Source organism: Amia ocellicauda, chromosome 9 (assembly GCF_036373705.1).
Source record: "Amia ocellicauda isolate fAmiCal2 chromosome 9, fAmiCal2.hap1, whole genome shotgun sequence".
Lineage (NCBI taxonomy): Eukaryota > Metazoa > Chordata > Actinopteri > Amiiformes > Amiidae > Amia > Amia ocellicauda.
The window spans coordinates 43,709,157-43,729,660 of NC_089858.1; the positions used below are offsets into that span (position 1 = coordinate 43,709,157).

The 20,504-nt window shown below is 38.6% G+C and overlaps 1 protein-coding gene across 1 annotated transcript in view; it reads left to right on the forward strand.

The window, feature by feature from the left end:
• Window positions 1-20,504, forward strand: part of zmat4b (zinc finger, matrin-type 4b) — a 215,447-nt gene that overhangs the window by 143,143 nt on the left and 51,800 nt on the right. The window contains exon 5 of the mRNA XM_066714559.1: window positions 10,214-10,435. Within this exon, the coding sequence (XP_066570656.1) occupies window positions 10,214-10,435 (222 nt within the window). The remainder of the gene's footprint in view (window positions 1-10,213; window positions 10,436-20,504) is intronic.

Below are 20,504 nucleotides of genomic sequence, written 5' to 3' on the forward strand. Positions count from 1 at the left end.
TGTGGGGGAGGGCAACACTGAGAGAAAACACTCAAGACATACAATACCTCATTATCATTAACATTATCATCATAATTAATTTAGCAGATGCATTAATCCAAAACAATTTACAAGCAATTTACAGAGAAAGCCAGTGGTGGTCTAAAATTAAAACTTCCAACAGACCCTCCTGTTGCACAATACAAAACCTTTACTTGATGGCAACTTTGGTGTTTGCCAGAGGCTTCTTGCTTCTACACAATGGAAACCTGCCATCAAATAGTGGGTGTGTATATTCCAGTATGTGGGTGGGTTGACATTTGATGCAATCCAGGGCCTAGGAATGGGCAACATCTTCTAGTGTAGAACAGTTACCATTAGCATCTGGGATTTATACGTGTGATAAAAGGAAAGCGCACAAGAAGGTTAAATAAATAGCTTAAGGTCACATGCTGGGCATTTTACTGACAATCTACTGATAAATTACAGATTATAAAAGACGGACAGTTTGGATTGAGAGTGTGATTTTCTATTTTCTTGGTACAGTTAGACCCTGTTTGCACAGAGTATGAGATAATGGCTTGCGATCTCCACTCCGTCTGCTTCTATTAGCCTCCAGATCCCAATTAAAATAAATTTGGCCCCAGCTGGTACAGTCTGAATTAAAGAGTAAGCAGGAGAGAACTCACACTGCTCCACAGCACCCATCTAGTTCATTTTAAATCTGTGCAACTCTAAAATGACACTGTGTTTAATCTCGTTGTAATGCAGTTAGGATGGTTGCATTAAGCTGTATCATAAAACATGCAGTTTTTTTGTTTTTATGAAATACACCCATTAGCCCAAAAAACATGCAGTCATGGATAGGCTGGCAACCTGCAGAAACAGATAATAAACTAGACATACATGGCTTCAACTCAGGCTGTTATGGACAAAGCTTTTGGAGCCTTATTGTGGAGACAGATTATCCTTTAAAATATCTCTGTTGACCTATGTTTCCACTGCCTTTGAGCAGCATTACAGAATTTGCTCCCTCCCTGCTGCCTCAATTTTTTTAAGACTTTAAACTCCAAAAAAAAAAAAAGAAGAAGAGCTTGACACAACTTGGAGCTAAAAATACACTTATTACTCTAGATTATAAAACTTGTATTTCTTTCCTGGAAACAGTGAACTGTCCTCAACCTTAGCTCTTGATGAATGTTTATTTTCTACCTCTCTCTACAAGTAAGAACACTTAAATCAATACAGCCACGTGTGTGTGCTGACTGGTATTTAAATCCAGTCAAAAACGAGTGACATAACAAGGTACTCCAATGTTCTTCATACACCACTAGCTGCCACTAAAAGTAAATTGGTGATTAATTTTAATGTAGCAGTATGGATCCCAAGTGCCAAAGTAAGTTCTGTACAATGTCTACCATATCATTTATACTTGTTAATAGTAGTATATAATGGGGGGAGAGAAAAATATCTTATACTTTATACTTTAGTACCTAATACTTTATATTAAATGGACACATTTTGATTTAAATATGAGCAAAGGTATTATTGTTATTATTATTATTGGATTGTATTTGAAGTTGAATAGTATACATCTTCCTTGTTACCTGGCTATTTAAAAGGCATTTTAAAGGTTCAGTACAGTCTCAAGATTTGATCTGGTGTGTCCAGGGCCGTATATGGTACAGATGTACCGTAGCTCTGACAATGTCCATATACCAGCTGCTTCTCTATGGAACTCCATAGCAACGTACTCGCGGGCGAGGACTACGACTGTCCTTGACATTTCGATTATGGCATTGCATGTGTGCAGTCACACCAGAAGGCAGTAGGAAAGCAAACAAATCAGGGTTCAATGAAAGAGGGGAGAGCTCTGACTGTGTCCTTTATTTTGTTTCATTGCATTTCATGGTCAGAGCAGGATGCATTGTTGGACAAATAAAAATGTTTAATTTGCACTGAGAAGTCAGCTGAAACGATAAAGACACTGCTGGTGTAGAGCATGTTGAAAGGCACAATGCTTATGTTTTTCATTGTATTGATCATTACTATGTACCAAGCCACTCATTACAGCATTGTGAATAGACCACCACTGTGTCAAATGACAGTCTTTCGCTGCACTGTTTAATAGTCTATCTTTCTTGCTTGCAGGGAAGAATATGGGCTTTGTTCACAAAACCTTCTCTTCATCGCACCCTTTATTTCCGTTTGAGGCAGCTAACCATTTTAATAAAGATTATTAAAATGCTTTAAAATATTTAATAAACCCTGAATAGGAAGGAGCACAGCATGCGATTTTTGGATGTGTTTTATTGATAAGTACAGAGCTTTGAACATACATTTTCTCTTAAGTGAAAAACACAGTGGATAGGTGAGATCCTGCTTAAAGAGTCTTGTGACAGGGTTAAGTCAGAGTTTTCTCAGAGTAGAGTTTTAGATGGATGTTAAAATGTGTCCTAGCAGTGTTTCAGTAAAACACTGTTTATATAAGCTCTGTGGAGCTGCTTATATATATTTTCTTGCTTAAAAAACACAGACTCTTTATAGCTAATCTGGAGGATTAGTGGTAGGAGTGTGTTACAGGCCACCACACTCAGATATTCAGAAAGATGCTGCATTGTACAGTGTAATCAGGACTGCATGTAGCAAGGATGTGGCTGTTATAATGGGGGATTTCAATTTCCCAAACTTAGACTGGGAAAGCCCAGTGGGGACTACAGAAGCAGAAATATAAATGGTTGAGATGGTAAATGACTGCTTTCTAACTCAATTTGTCAGAGAACCAACCAGGTAGAGTGCATGTATTGACCTGATCTTTTCAAATGACTAAGATAGAGTAAGGGGGACAGTTGTTAGAGAACCAACTACTGGATTGGTAGTACACTGGATACAGATTCAGTGGAAAATGGATGGGTATATTTTAAGAATATACTACTTGAGGCTCAGGAGAAATTTGTACCAAAACATAGCAAATTGAGGACCAAAAAACACTGGCCGAAATGGTTTAATAGAGGTATGCAAAAAATATAAAGAGAAAGAAAATGTTGTATAGCGCATACAAAATGGATGGAGAAAAAAATACATAGAATATGTTGAGCTGCAAAGAGATCTTAAGAAAGGGATCAGGAAAGCAAAGAGGGAAATAGAAAGAAACATGCAAAGAGCTTTTTTCAATATTACAATAGCAAGCGGTCAATAAAGGAGGAAGTGAAACAGATAAAGGGCAAAAATTGAGGTATCTTGGAAAATGAACAAGATGTGACAAATATTCTAAATGAGTATTTCACAGAGGTTTTTACAAAAGAAAAAACAGATGACATGCCACAGGTTAACAATCAGTCCAGTCAAATCCTGAGAGAGATCTAAAGTACTAAAGGGACTAGCAGAGTTAAAAACCAACAAATCACCTGGGCCAGATGGGATATTTCCAACAGTACTTAAATAAATGAGGGAAATTATTTATAGGCCGCTAACTCAAATATTCCAAATGACACTTAGAACAGGGGATGTGCCAACTGACTGGAAGACAGCAAATGTCATACCAATCCACAAGAAAGGGGACTGAACCAGGAAATTACAGACCAATCAGTCTCACCTGCATTACTTGAAAAATGTTGGAAAAAATGATTAGACAGAAAATAGAGGAGCATCTTAATGAAAACCATATTCTTGGAGATAGTCAACATGGGTTTAGACGAGGCAGATCATGTCTTACTAATCTATTAGAATTTTTTGAACATGCAACTGCAGCTGTAGATCAGGTGAAAGCATATGATATGATATACTTAGATTTCCAAAAAGCTTTTGATAAGGTTCCACACCAAAGACTGATCCTCAAATTGGAAGCTGTAGACATTCAGGGTAATGTAAGTAGATGGATTATGAACTGGTTGATGTCTAGGAAACAGAGGGTGTCGATTAGAGGAGTCGCTTCTAACTGGAGTGAGGTTGTTAGTGGAGTTCCACAGGGATCAGTACAAGGGCCTTTGCTTTTTCTAATCTATATTAATGATCTGGACTCTGGGATAGTTAGCAAACTTGTCAAATTTGCAGATGATACTAAAATAGGTGGCTCAGCAGATACAATCTTGGCAGCACAGGCTATTTAGAGGGACTTAGATAATATTCAGTTGTGGGCCGACACCTGGCAAATTAAATTCAATGTGGACAAGTGCAAGGTAATGCATGCAGGTAACAAAAATGTCCACTATAATTACACTATGGGAGGTACAGATCTAGATGAAGTAATGCATGAGAAAGATCTAGGAGTCTATGTGGACTCCTCACTTTCTCCAGCCAAACAATGTGGGAAAGCAATAAAAAAGTCAAACAGAATGTTAGGGTATGTTGTCAAAAGTGTAGAATTCAGAACAAGGGAAGTAATGTTAAGATTGTACAATGCACTAGTTAGACCTAATCTGGAATACTGTGTACAGTTCTGGGCACCACACTTCAAGAAGGATATTGCTGCTTTAGAGGCAGTTCAGAGGAGAGCAAACAGACTTATTCCAGGTCTGAAGGGAAAGTCCTACTTGGAGAGACTGAGGGAACTGAATCTTTTCACCCTGGAACAGAGGAGACTACGTGGGGACTTGATCCATGTCTTCAAAATCATGAAAGGCATCAACCACATCAAACCAGAGGAGCTTTTCCAGATCAGCAGGGACACACGCACCCGGGGACACAAATGGAAATTGGGCTTCAAGGCATTCAAAATGGAAAACAGGAGACACTGGAACAAACTCCCCAGCGATGTGGTAGAAGCTGAAAGTTTGGGAACATTTAAAAATAGACTGGAGAGGATCCTTGGATCACTTAGATATTAATGGACACAAAATCAGAACTAATTAAATTATTTATTCAAGAGATAAGTAAGATTTCTAATTCACATTCCATAGCAATTAATACAATACAGATGTATCCAAATTAAGGCAACTTGACAAAAACAGATTTATGTTGATGTAATTTCTATTTTTTAAACTTTATTTTTCCCCCTGATTGTTCTTCAGCCTATTAATTCCCTTACTCCAAAAACTCCTCACATTTCACACATGCTTTGTTTCCAACACCTACATCAGCTTCATTCCTGGATTCAGATTTATGCCTTTTTTTGGTTACAGGAGTTAATTGGAGTTAATTGTCTAATTAATTAGATACTTAATTTGATAGTTACAGTTTGGCAGCTCCTGTGTGTGTGATTGCTATCTAAAATAAATATATATTGTATATATAAAGAGAGATATTAAATCTTATATATGTATATATATATACAGTACTGTGCAAAAGTTTTAGGCAGGTGTAAACAAATGCTATAAGTAAGTATAAGTATTAGTAAGAATGCTTTCAAAAATGTTAATAGATTATATTTGGCTGTAGCAGAAGGCAGCTGGTTCGCCGATGGCTGGAGAGCGGTACACGAATGAGTGTCTGCAGGCAACAGTAAAGCATGGTGAAGGTTCCTTGCAAGTTTGAGGCTGCATTTCTGCAAATGGAGTTGGGGATTTGGTCAGAATGAATGGTCTCCTCAATGCTGAGAAGTACAGGCAGATACTTATCCACCATGCAATACCATCAGGAAGGCATCTGATTGGCCCCAAATTTATTCTGCAGCATGACAATGACCCCAAACATACAGCGTCAGTCATTAAGAACTACACTCACCTAAAGGATTATTAGGAACACCTGTTCAATTTCTCATTAATGCAATTATCTATCCAACCAATCACATGGCAGTTGCTTCAATGCATTCAGGGGTGTGGTCCTGGTCAAGACAATCTCCTGAACTCCAAACTGAATGTCTGAATGGGAAAGAAAGGTGATTTAAGCAATTTTGAGCGTGGCATGGTTGTTGGTGCCAGACGGGCCGGTCTGAGTATTTCACAATCTGCTCAGTTACTGGGATTTTCACGCACAACCATTTCTAGGGTTTACAAAGAATGGTGTGAAAAGGGAAAAACATCCAGTATGCGGCAGTCCTGTGGGCGAAAATGCCTTGTTGATGCTAGAGGTCACAGGAGAATGGGCCGACTGATTCAAGCTGATAGAAGAGCAACTTTGATTGAAATAACCACTCGTTACAACCGAAGTATGCAGCAAAGCATTTGTGAAGCCACAACACGTACAACCTTGAGGCAGATGGGCTACAACAGCAGAAGACCCCACCGGGTACCACTCATCTCCACTACAAATAGGAAAAAGAGGCTACAATTTGCACAAGCTCACCAAAATTGGACAGTTGAAGACTGGAAAAATGTTGCCTGGTCTGATGAGTCTCGATTTCTGTTGAGACATTCAGATGGTAGAGTCAGAATTTGGCGTAAACAGAATGAGAACATGGATCCATCATGCCTTGTTACCACTGTGCAGGCTGGTGGTGGTGGTGTAATGGTGTGGGGGATGTTTTCTTGGCACACTTTAGGCCCCTTCGTGCCAATTGGGCATCGTTTAAATGCCACGGCCTACCTGAGCATTGTTTCTGACCGTGTCCATCCCTTTATGACCACCATGTACCCATCCTCTGATGGCTACTTCCAGCAGGATAATGCACCATGTCACAAAGGTCGAATCATTTCAAATTGGTTTCTTGAACATGACAATGAGTTCACTGTACTAAACTGGCCCCCACAGTCACCAGATCTCAACCCAATAGAGCATCTTTGGGATGTGGTGGAACGGGAGCTTCGTGCCCTGGATGTGCATCCCACAAATCTCCATCAACTGCAAGATGCTATCCTATCAATATGGGCCAACATTTCTAAAGAATGCTTTCAGCACCTTGTTGAATCAATGCCACGTAGAATTAAGGCAGTTCTGAAGGCGAAAGGGGGTCAAACACAGTATTAGTATGGTGTTCCTAATAATCCTTTAGGTGAGTGTATATTCAGTGTAAAGAAGAACAAGGAGTCCTGGAAGTGATGGTATGGCACACACAGAGCCCTGATCTCAACATAATCGAGTCTGTCTGGGATGACATGAAGAGAGAGGTATTTTTGAAAGAATTCTTACTTTACAGCATTTTTTCACACCTGCCTAAAACTTTTGCACAGTACTGTATATACGCCAATCAGCCATAACATTATGACCACTGACAGGTGAAGTGAATAACACTGATAATCTTGTTATCATAGCACCTCGTTATCATAGCATGAAGCAGGAAAAATGGGTAAGCGTTAGCGTAAGCGACTTTGACAAGGGCCAAATTGTGATGGCTAGATGACTGGGTCAGAGCATCTCCAAAACTGCAGCTCTTGTGGGGTGTTCCCGGTCTGCAGTGGTCAGTACCTATCAAAAGTGGTCCAAGGAAAGAAAAGCGGTGAACCGGCAACAGGGTAATGGGCGGTTCACTGATGCACGTGGGGAGCGAAGGCTTGCCCCTGTGGTCCGATCCAACAGACGAGCTACTGTAGCTCAAATTGCTGAAAAACTTCATGATGGTTGTGATAGAAAAGTTTCAGAACACACAGTGCATCGCAGTTTGTTGCGTATGGGGCTGCATAGCCGCAGACCAGTCAGGGTGCCCATGCTGACCCCTGTCCACTGCCGAAAGTATCAGAACTGGACTACGGATGATGAATGACGAGTTCAAGGTGTTGACTTGGCCTCCAAATTCCCCAGATCTCAATCCAATCGAGCATCTGTGGGATGTGCTGGACAAATAAGTCCGATCCATGGAGGCCCCACCTCGCAACTTACAGGCATTAAAGGATCTGCTGCTAACGTCTTGGTGCCAGATACCACAGCACACCTTCAGAGGTCTAGTGGAGTCCATGCCTCGACGGGTCAGGGGTGTTTTGGCAGCAAAAGGGGGACCTACACAATATTAGGCAGGTGGTCATAATGTTATGGCTGATCGGTGTATATATAGATACATGTAGATATAGATGCACACTCACTTCAGATGGACTTCTGTACTACACTGTATGAAAATTGGCTTTTCAGTGGTTCAGTTTCATATTCACTAGTTCTGTTTAGCGTTCACAGTGGGAGATTTTAAATTGTAGGGGTGTATAAAACTAAAAGGAATTGGCATTTTAAAATGTACTATACAAAAGGAAAGTGTGTGGACTGGTAAGATGGAGAGAAAAAATAGAAAGACAGATGGGTAGATTAGAGGACTGATAGCTTGGCCTCCCTCTTTTCATTCCTGTATACAGCCTCACACTGCAAGATGTTATAAATGAAAAGCAGCAATTCATTTTGATTTCTTTGCCACATGGTGCATTCTGTGACATCTTGATAATTAGATTTAACCAAAGGTTCACTTTTCTTTTTTTTTGCAAGGAAGTATTGATTTTCATTAATTGATTTCCAAATGAGTGCATTATGGCAACATATTGCAAGTTACTGCTGAATGCCGGTGGCAAGATCTTTCACTGATATTCCACTGATATATCAACGCAACACTCAGTTTCCCCCAGAAGAACTATGGGAAATGGATAGACTTAATCCCAGATTTCCATTTAAAGAGGTTTGCATTAGGGTCAAGTAATTAGGTTTTGACAGATCTGGGGGGGGAACTGAACTGATGGAAGACTACCAAAAACAGGAAGAAAAGTCCTGCTCACAGTACACAGTGCACTGCTTGCCTGGACATCCAGATTATTAATGTAATATATCTTGTTTTGTATGTTGCTTGTGAACCCCCAGTTTTTTACATATCTTACAATGAGATTCAATGATAATATTTTAAATGTTTCATCAAGGCCAAAAATGGTAAACTGATGCATTTCTTCCAGAGACGGGTTTCAAATTTATGCTGTTGTAATTTATGCTGTGTTACTTACACATTGCAATAACACAACTGTCAGACAAATCAGATCTTTGCCAACATAGGATTGCGTGACAAGAACAAAGAGTTTTTTGATGAGCTTGATGTAATTCTCCCTTACTCTTTTTAAATGATTCATCTGTTTTTAATTTGTTCTCCAGCCTATTCTCACGCTCCACAAAACTCCACACATTTCACACACGCTTTGATTCCTACACCTACTTCAGTGTCATTCCTGGCTTCAGATTTCCACCTCCATTTGGTTACTGGAGTTAATTGGCTCAGCTAATTAGACGCTGTTTAAAGATATTACAATTACATGGCAGTGGCTTTGTAACAGCACCATAATTGTCTTCCACACACTCATGGCAGAATGGCCTTCAGGTAATTGTGTTTCACTAATTTCTTTCCTATTACTTAAACACTCAGGTTGGTCTTACTATACATATTCATTAGCTTTTTATCCCACGAAGCTGTAACAATAGTGCTTAACATAGTGGTTTAGATTCAGCCTAATGATATACTGTATACATAATTTGAGTTATGTAGTCATCGGCAGCTCTCACTAATAGTGTAATGGAGAAACCTTTTTCTTGTCTAGAGGCTACAATTGTGTTCTGCTGTTTCTGAACTGGACAGACTGGCTAATTTGCATTTGGCTAAGGGCTGTGTTGTTATAGAAAGACTCAGTGGCTACAGGAATTGGAATGGGACTATGAATTGTCTTTTCTACTACACCTTTTATTGCAAGGGAGAATGTTGCATTTCTTTTGAAAGTTTATAAAGGAGATTTTATTACTTTAGTCTTAGTATTTAGATCAGGGAACATATCAGTAATTATTGTGCAGTCAATCAGTGTAGTCTATCCACTAGTAGACTGGTAGGTTCATGTACAAATTTACTAAAATGGACTTCAAAAATACATTCTCAGCAGTGAAGTGTACTCAGAGTGTCCACAGTATTACTGACAGTCCTCGAGTCCTGAGGAGCAGCATTTGTCTGTAATTGTCATTGTAATTGAGATCCACTACTACTGTACTCCAGCAGTCAACACAACGACTCTGTCCATTACTGGACAGATGGGCCCATTAGGACTAGTGCTAAATGACAGTTATTGTCCAGACAGATACATATTGTTTATAGCCAACTGCTATCTTGGCCATTTGAAAATAGGTTTGGCATGCTTTTATATCAAAATGGAAAGGAATTTTATGAAATTTATTTCCCAATTTTGTGAAAGCCCACTCTAGATTGTCTTAGCCGATGCTTTATGTGCACGTCTTATTTCTTTGCAGGATTTCACTAGAATAGCATGTCCCAGTGTACATGGCAGAAATAATATTTTGTTTGCAATGCAAAGCAAAGCACCATATTTACTGCCAACTGGAACCCTGAAATTGAGTTTTGTCCTAATGTAACGGAGAAACTCTGTGGATGACTGATCCTCTGTGCATTTGTGTGTCCTAGAGGTACACCCCAGCCCGGTGAAGACACTCCCTGAGACCTCGCCAATCACCTCCCCAAGGCAGCGGCGGGACTCGGACAGATACTGCCAGCTCTGCAATGCCTGGTTCAATAACCCTGGTATGGCGCAGCAACACTACGATGGGAAGAAGCACAAGAAGAACGCAGTGCGGGCCGACCTCCTGGAGCAGCTGGGCAAGACACTGGACATCGGGGAGCTCAAAGGTATTGCAAAAAGACGGCGGTGATTTAAACAGTACCAAGGAGGGATTTCAAAGCAGTGTGCTCCTTTCTCACAGATCTCTTGGGTCCATACAGACATAAGCACATAATCTGAGCTGAACTAACTTCCTAGGCTTTCCCCTTACTTTACTCCGTTAAACCGTTGCTATAGTAATGTTACTCTTAAATTATGACACAGTGCGTGTTTGTCCAGCAGTACACAATAACTACAGCTGGTTATATGTAGGCCCCTGTGTTTTGTCTGATCTGTCCATATAATTGATATGGCAAATAACACAAAAATCACAGGTCCCTAGTTATGAGGCAAGTTGGGAAGAAAGTTGAGGAGAAAGAACCCCCATCTCCAAAGCCCGGGCACTTGCTTGCACAAGATACAGAAGTCAAACAAAAGCCCATGCATTCATAGCATGGATAATGCTTGAACATCTCTATTCATTTATTTTTTAAGAAGAGGTTCTTATAGTATGGCATACCAGGCTGGGTCAATCTGGGTTACGTACCCACTAGGTTTCTTGTTCATGTCCTCCATGGGAATAGAAAGTTTAAACCAACCAGGGTCAATAAGCTGCAGTTACAGTGAAAATGCCTGAAGCATATAACCTTATTTTCTCATGACTATTTATACATGTCAGACAGAAAGGAACATACTGCAGTCCTTGAACTTTTTCTAAGGGTATGGTTTCCCTCCATCCTTTTATTTCAAAAAGAAAACCAGATAAATGTTAGTTTCATACTTATTGGCTTAAGTTTTTTTTTCACGATGTACATTCACCAAATATTAGTCACTTTCAAGAACAAAGGGGGAGTAAGTTGTCAATGAAATGTGATTTGTGGCAGATGCGGCATTCTGCACACTGAATTAATCTATAATACATGTTGTTTTCAACCAGCCTGAAAACAGAACAGGAATATATGTGACGGACCTCTGAATAAACACTGAGCTGTTTTTCATCAATCACAATTCTTAATTATTGTCTTTTTATACAGAGAGTTTCACTTTCTTTACTTTTAAATAAATGATTAATTCATTTATTGTTGGCATCCCTCCCTTCCATTCTCAAACACACTTTAAATGTGTTCACTTCAATATCTTTGAAGAAGGGAAGGGATGAACATATTCAGTGTTTCCATCCATTCACAATGCTTGTCAGCTAAATTATCACTTCCATATAATAGAGCAGCCAGGGACCAACATACAGTGAAATGGCTTCGATTTAATGAAAACCACTGTGGCTTTGGGAATTTAATACACTTAAGTGAGGTGCACACTGTTAGAAATACCATAGTAATAAAGGCAGAGGAATTGAATAGTTTGTGCCCTGTCCTCTGGGGGTGACTATTTGGACTGAACGTGTCCTTGGGTGAGAATTAAATCTTGTTACAGTCTTCTTAAAATTACATTGTTTACTTATGTTTTTTTTTTTTTTATCTCAGTGATACTATACACCACTACAGGGGACAAATGTTTTGACCGTTTGACCGAGGAAACTCAAGAGTCAGTTCAAGCCTGGAAGACTATCAGTGCTTTTGAAAACTTTGGAAGTCAGTCCTGTTATTATATTTATTTCCACTAAAATTGTTACATTATTACGAACCATTTATTTTTTCTTTTTATAGAAAAGTCATTACAGAATAAATATGTTTATCTCCTTCATTTCCTCTCCACTCTAAGATTAGTGTAGCAGTTAATATCCTAAAATATCCTACAGTGTTGGGCTGTAAATCGTCCTGCCTCACACTATCACTAACCCTCTGTCCTTATTTCTTCCTCCAGCTCCTATAAGATGAGCTCTTCTATTTAAAAGCCAAATCTCATCATGGGTTGTTAAGTTTCTCTTTGCTGGTACCAGCAGAAGCAACAACAAAAAGTGCTGTGGAATTCATTCTGCAATTGTTTCATGACCTCAATTATGTCAATAACAATTACAACACCATTCTGGCTCTGCTGCACAAGGTATTCCAGAGACCAGAACAGCAAAAGTGACAGATTAAGCAGTACGCATTTTGTAATACCTTGGAAGGCATTTGGGGATGGAGGAAAGCTTTAGTTTGCAAACTCCTGGTTCTGCCACCCACTCACCAAGTGATATATTAGTTTTAGAGACGGGGGGATAAATCAACTTCAGGATGTGCAAAAACACCAGCTAAAACAGAAGGATTATGGGTGCTATTGATTTATGTATAAGCCTACATGTTTTAAGCTTAGTAGCTTAACAAGGTAATTTAACAAAGTTTTATTATTATGATGATGGTGATGATTATTATTAAGACACCAAGTGGTACAGATGTGGCTAATCCCATGGGGTTTCAGGTTATCATTCCACCTCAGGCCTTAATTACTTAAAGGATGTCATTTTTAGGATTAGAGAATACAGATCACCTTTTTATTCCAGACCTAATTCAGATGCTAATTGAACAATACCTATAAAAAATTGCCCTCTATGGCTGAATTTGCCTACTACTGTATTACTACAGTAATAATGTGGAAACCCGAGGAATTGAAGTAGACCATAAGAATCTGTAAGTACTTGATGGCATTTTACCATTAAAGCAAAAATAACACACACACATCACACATATAACTGAACTGTAGCGAAAGCATGTATGTTCACGGATGCCTTTTTGAACATTATGCCCAGTGTTAACACAGTGATTATGGAATCTCAATAATCAGCAATCAGCTAATGAGCTTCGGTCTGTGGTGGAATGAATTAGTGATTAACTGGGACATATCCTAACAGGCAGAAAATCTATTTTTCATAATGCAACAAAACAGTATAGTGCTGGTTAATTCATTGGGCTGAATGCTGACACGGGCACAGCAATATATCATAGAGAATTGAACCAGAGGAATTGAGGTAGCGGTTGCATGGAGAGCAGATAATAAAAAATAAAATGTCCTTTTACCACTATGTCATTTGTTTGCTGGATTGTATTGCACATTGTTTATTTTCAACAGAGCTATTCTCCATAAAATGTGAAAAATACCATCTGAGGCTAAAATCTTTTCTTCCGTGTTACCGAATATATCTGTGAAATAGGAACATGGTCAATAAGACTTTACACTAAGGTGCTTAATATTCATGATTTATAAATGTTTGATAGCTTGAATGCTTAGGAGTGACTTCATAAAGTAATAAAGCCTAAATACATTAAAATATAAGAGTGTTTCCTGTGGTTCTACTCTTAAATTCATGTCCTTGTTTAGGAAAGCTCGGGAGAATGTTGTGGGAATTTGTTCCTTGAAATGGCATATTTGTCATCCTAAGAACTTTGTAATAATGCTGAAGATTATCAGTTTCAGTGCTTTTCCATTTTGTGATTAACACTCATGCCCCAAGCTACTCAATCACTGAATTAATTTTCTTCTCTGCTACATCACACAGTTGCATTTTCTTTTTTCTTTCTAGGATGTGTTATCTTGTGTGGTGTTATTCCTCATGCTGCACTAGTGTTTGAGCACTTTACCATCTGTACAGTACTGGAAGAACTCATGCTAAATCTGTTTGATAGCTCACACTCACTTGTCCAGCTCTTACGCACTGCCTTTTGAGGCAATACTAGAAGCCAGGTACTAAAAAACGAGAGGTGATTCCAGCATAAGAAAAATTAAAATACTGTAGTTTCCAAATGAGGTCTTATCAGCTGGCAAAATGAATTGCAGATATGTTGCAGCAGAGGTTAATATTACACAATATTAATATTGGTTTACAGCATAGCTTTGTTGGACACAAAGACCTCAAGCAATGCCTACCCTGTGCTTGACTTGGTTCAGATCCCTCTGGACTGAGGTGGGACATGTTTGCCCCAAGGTGACAGGAAAAGGGTCAGCGTTTTTTAATTCTCTTGCACGAAGGCCCAGGGTGGAAACAAACTAAAAACTACTCTTGCAAGCAAGCACTTTACTGCCCACTTTTTCTCAGCATAGTAAGTGCTGCAGGAGCTGTAGTAACATTTATTGTGCTTAGGCTGCACTAGAACGTTTTTTTCTTCCTCAGAAGGTATGACAGTGACAGTCACACTATAAATGAAATAAATACAGTACCTGCAATCTAAGATAATATACAAATGCAGAACACTCCTCAAATCACATATTTGTTTTCCTGTCAAATATGAATGCATTGGGTCATATAGTTTTATATTATATGGTAGGGTTAAACAATTTATTCATTGGATGTAATGCAAATAAATATTATTGTGGATTAGCAAAGGTTTAGCAAAAGTCAAATGAACAACTGAAGTTCTCTCCCAACACTATGTCATTTGTATACTCAAAATTGCACCTCATTGAATGCAAACTTGATAACATACAAACACAATCCAACCAAAGAAAGAAAGACAATATAACAAACCATTTTTGGAATATTTCACATTCTAGTTTCCATTGACCTAGTTGAGTGGAGTTGCGGTAAAATTAACCTAACCTATCTCTCAAACAAAACCTTATTATGGACAGTCGGTCAACCATCTATTATTCCGGATGTAATGATTTTAATTTATAATGCTAACACTGCCTTTAATCAGTCAGTGCCTTGACCAATGAAAGCTGCATAGGAGATGAATGTTGATGTTAGCTATGATACGGTGTAAATGCAGATTCATATTAATTTTTTTCAGATTCAAAGGCATACTAGTTGAAATGGCCCTTTTAAGCTGAATAGTCTTTCCTGTGAAAAGGGGGCAGTAAGGAAAAGCAGTCCTACAAAACGAAATGAGGAGTAAATTGTAGGGCGAAAATGGAGCCTGTTTAAACTGTTCATTTCCACTTCCTTCGCTCCTAAGACCCACTCACTCTAAAAGAGTGAGATAGCAGATAGAAAGAGATAACAGCAATACCTGGAAAGACTGAAGGACTCCCTAAGTCAGTACTAATGAAGAGGTGCTCTTTCAAGCCCCATGTTTCACATTGCAGTTGAACAGTACCATGCCTTTTGGCCATGAACTCCAACTTGCACCCACACATTCACACGTCACACACACACGCAATATGACTGCCCTATACCTCAATAAAGTAAACCACTTCAGAAGAAAAACACGCATGACAATCTAAAAACTGCCATAACAAGCCATACTTTGTGCTTTTGCCTGTGATATTTCATACACAGATAAACCTAGTGAGGCTTTAAGGCCCCGAATGGCGTACAACAATTGAAATAAATGGTCGCCCACAACACATCAAAATACAATTGGCTAGTAATACAATCACTCCAAGGATGCAGCGCTGTTCAGTTATAAAGCAGCTTTTTGTTGCCCTATTGTTTTTCTAGTAACATTATTCTAGCATTTTTTTATGGGATAATGCCCTCTTATTATTCAAAAATACACTGGGGAGACGATGGGAGGATTAATTTACAATTCTGCTTTGCTAATGAAGATGTCTGAATACCATATTATTCTTTACATTAATTTATTATACAGCATAATTTTCTTTCATTTTATTTATCCTAGGCCTTCACTGAAGGCCCTGACAGTACGACACTGCAGTTGAAACAGGGGAAACCTTGCTTCATGTCCAAAGGCATATGACACTCGATAATGATGACACAAGTTTACAAACAGTGCTTAAAGTTACCTTGTATTGCCCTAAAGTTCTGGGGGTGAGGGAGAGTGAAGGGGGTGGGGACTGAGGGCAGTGACACAAAGACAATCTGGTTTTAAAATGTAATGTTTTTTGACTACAGAGTGAACTTTCAAATACTGTGGCAAAGTTGATAAATGTCTCAAAAAACTTCTTCTTTGTGGATTGCAATGTCTGGAGGTATAATCACGAAGCAGCTACCTAGGAAAATCAGGCCTCTTGTGGAATACATTGACCCCTAACAAAACAGCATACACCATATATACATATCTATATCATAGTGAAACATTATTTACTGGTAAACACTGGCATGCCACCTCTAGTGGGGGTGACCAGGGTACAGCGAGATGAAAGGCACTTCATTCAGTGACCGTTGATCTAACACGCTTATTGAAACTTTTGTGTGATAGCAGTAGGGTCGACCAGGTTAGAGGAAGCTTGTGTGAAAGGGGCTTCAGCCCTCCACTACCCTATCTTATGTTGTCTTCAAGGTGTGTTGTATGCATGTTTTGGGGTGTACATTGTCACAGCATGGCTATTCTGTACAAGCAGGATACTGAATTTCAGTGAGGGATTCAGAGGAAAAATTCTCTATTCACATAAGCTGTTGATTGCACATTTCACTTGAAGATTTAGATGAGAATGTTGTTAATGTCATCTCAAATGGACTGAGAAGATTGAACTTGTTAATTAAGTCTGCTATTACAGCCTGTTATCATCAGAAATGTGGGGCACGATAGATTGTGTTTCTTGCCCAGTCTCTTTCCAGTGCGCAAATCAGTCAGTTTTAAATAAATAAAATGATTGAAAATTGCATTTAGTTACAGAGAGCATTCACACATCTTAGAAAATATTTAATTTAATAAATAAGCCAATGTCAATCTCAATAACATAAAAAAAAAAAACATCAGTGCAATTTCACCACTTTCATTAATTTAACGGATGCAGCAGAGAAACAAAAATACTCTCCTTAGATTAACTGTTTTGTTCCTTTGTATTCCAACTACAATACCAGTTTGGCCTGCCAATGTAATATGTCTCCTTTCCAGCTCCCCAAACTGTCTTTTTTGAAAATGTTGTACCTTGTCAAATTTATTTGATTCATCTGAGCTGCATTTACAAAGCAATCAGCAAAGCATACTACAAATTTGTGAGGGAAATGTGAGGCTGGCTTTTAAATCAAGAGATGACATTGATCAATTTTCCATGGATTTATTAAAGTACTGCTTTATTAGGACCTGTCTAAAACCTTGTAATTGTTTTTCACCTGCTCACCTGATGTTGACAGTGGGCTTTTGATATGAAATTAATTGATATCCAAGGATGGTGCTGAGCTACTGAGCCCTGGAGGATTGGCTTCATTAGTTTCTGATTTATGATCCCCAAATGGCCCCCTGCATACAACTAGTGTGTTGCAGAAAAACGTTGTGCAGTTTGAACAGAGCTATGAGCAGCTTGGCATCAGTCACATATCCATCAGTAAAAAGCTACACATTGCTAGCTTTCTGGCACCTGTCCTCTTCACTCCTGCACAATCTGAGAGAAAGCATGGTTTTGATTTTATGCATTCCTGTACTGACCTAATGTTTTAACTGTTTTGACCTCGAAAAATGCATTGTATTAATTGTATTCTTCCCAGAACCCATGCAAAGTTAAAGCACAAATAATGCATCATGCAAGCCATGTGTTATCACTAGAGCTATTCTCTGCAGTGTCATTGTTGCTGTAAATGATAATCTGTCTGTGCACTGAATTTACAAAGCACACCCACATTTCAAAACCTCATTCAAAAGAAGGAAGCAAAAGCATGGGCTCATATTTAATTTAATTTCAAAGTGCTGAATTCAAGTGCACATGCTATTTACAGACATCTCCCTGCAGCTCTAGTAAGAAAAATATATATACGCAAGAGAATCTGGTTTTGATGTTAATAGTTAAAAAAAAAAAACAATTGGGAGACATCAGACAGTCCTTACGGTGGTTGTGAATGATGAAACAATTTATGATTAGTATGTAAAGTGAATATCAGCCTCTGTTTAAAATGAATGTTTTAATTACCACAACTGCAGAGAACCTCATAATAACTGACAGATTACACAGGAGAATTTGAAGGACCTCAATACCTGGCTGTCAGTCTCAAAGTGAAAACTGTCAATCAAACCACAGCACTGAATTGCATCTAAGGAACTAAGAAGTAATAATTAATTAAATGACTGGCTAAATATACATAATCCACCAGTACAGAAAGGACACCAAGACAGCTATAGGACTTGTACAGTTGTAGGCATTATGATTGGCTGGTGTAGATATGTTTCATATCACTAAAAGGAGAAGAATGCAGACTCTCTTCAATAAATGAAGAGAAAATAAATAAAAACGAGGTCCATCATATAGCAGTCTAATCACAGATTGGACAAAATAATTGGAAAGTGCAAAAAGCAACTCCAAAAATAAATTTAATAAATATATATAAAGTAGAAAAACAAAGCATTGAAAACCTTTTAAACATTTCTTAAATGTTTGACCAGTGGTTTGTGTCTATAAGACCAACGTTGCTCAAAGCTTCACTGTAACAAATTCACTGTTGACTTGTATTGCCAATATATGCCATATATGCTACAGTATGTGCTGTGCTGTGTGATAAACAAACCATTTTAAAAGCAGTGTAGAGGCCCTCTGCGTCTCTCACGGTCTACACATCAGGTTATTATGAAGTTATGAATAAAGCTAATACATATAGTACTGTGCAAAAGTTTTAGGCAGGTGTGAAAAAATGCTGTAAAGTAAGAATGGTAGATGGTACACCCATCTACTGTCCGGAGAAGTCTAGTCAGAAGTGGCCTTCATGGAAGACTTGTGGTCAAAAAGCCATACCTCCGACATGGAAACAAGGCCAAGCGACTCAACTATGCACGAAAACACAGGAACTGGGGTGCAGAAAAATGGCAGCAGGTGCTTTGGACTGATGATTCAAAATTTGAAATATTTGGCTGTAGCAGAAGGCAGTTTGTTTGCCGAAGGGCTGGAGAGCGGTACATGAATGAGTGTCTGCAGGCAACAATGAAGCATGGTGGAGGTTGCTTGTAAGTTAGGGGCTGCATTTCTGCAAATGGAGTTGGGGATTTGGTCAGAATGAATGGTCTCCTCAATGCTGAGAAGTACAGGCAGATACTTATCCATAATGCAATACCATCAGGGAGGCATCTGATTGGCCCCCAATTTATTCTGCAGCATGACAATGACCCCAAACATACAGCGACAGTCATTAAGAACTACTACTACTACTACTACTACTACTACTACTACTACTACTACTAATAATAATAATAATAACAATAATAATAATAATAATAATAATAATAATAATAATAATAATAATAACTATCTTCAGCGTAAAGAAGAGTCCTGGAAATGATGGTATGGCCCCCACAGAGCCCTGATCTCAACATCGTGTCTGTCTGGGATTACATGAAGAGAGAGAGCAACTGAGGCTAAATCCACAGAAGAACTGTGGTTAGTTCTCCAAGATGTTTGGGCCAACCTACCTCCTGAGTTCCTTCAAAAACTGTGTGCAAGTGTACCTAGAAGAATTGATGCTGTTTTGAAAGCAAAGGGTGGTCACACCAAATATTGATTTGATGTAGATTTTTCTTCTGTTCACTCACTTTGCATTTAGTTAATTGATAAATATATATTGATAAAAATATCTATTAACATATCTATTTTTGAAAGCATTCTCACTGTACAGCATTTTACACACCTAACTAAAATTTGTGCACAGTACTGTATAAATGTATAAAATAAAATTTATATTCCCTTATAATGCCCTGCAATATGAATTAATAAATGGCCCAAGATTTGCACTTCACAGATGTCGATTTCAGCTTGGCTAATCTCTGTAACTAATTTCACATGGCCTTGGTTTGTATTCTCATTTGCTTGCTTATTCATGCATTAATTTCATGTAAGTATAAGAACCAACAGGTATCTCTTTCTACCATCTCTATTTTTCTCTCCATTATTTATTACTCAGACAAGATATTCAATATTTATTTATTTTAATAAAATTTCAGACACTTGCAATTAAGCTGTATGTTTTTACATATTCCCTGGATAATGGTTATAAGGTTTTGTCATTCTCAGGGGATTTTTTATAATTAGACAGTTGTTGATATCTGAATTATTATAGGACCACTTCTTCAGAGAGACTTCATTGACAACTGGAGATTTTTGACTGAAAATATGGTAGTACAAATCAGTGGCGTAGCCACGGGTGTGCCAGGGTATGCCTGTGCCACCCAAAGACGCAGCTGGCACACCCAGAAATCAGATGCAGAATGCATTTTTTGTTATAGCTATAGCCGAATTGATGTCTTTTGCGTCGTGAAGCAGCGCACACAGCCGAGCGCTTCAGTACAGACACACACTGCACCACTGATCTGCCATCAATGTCGTGGATCTGCGTCACAGCCT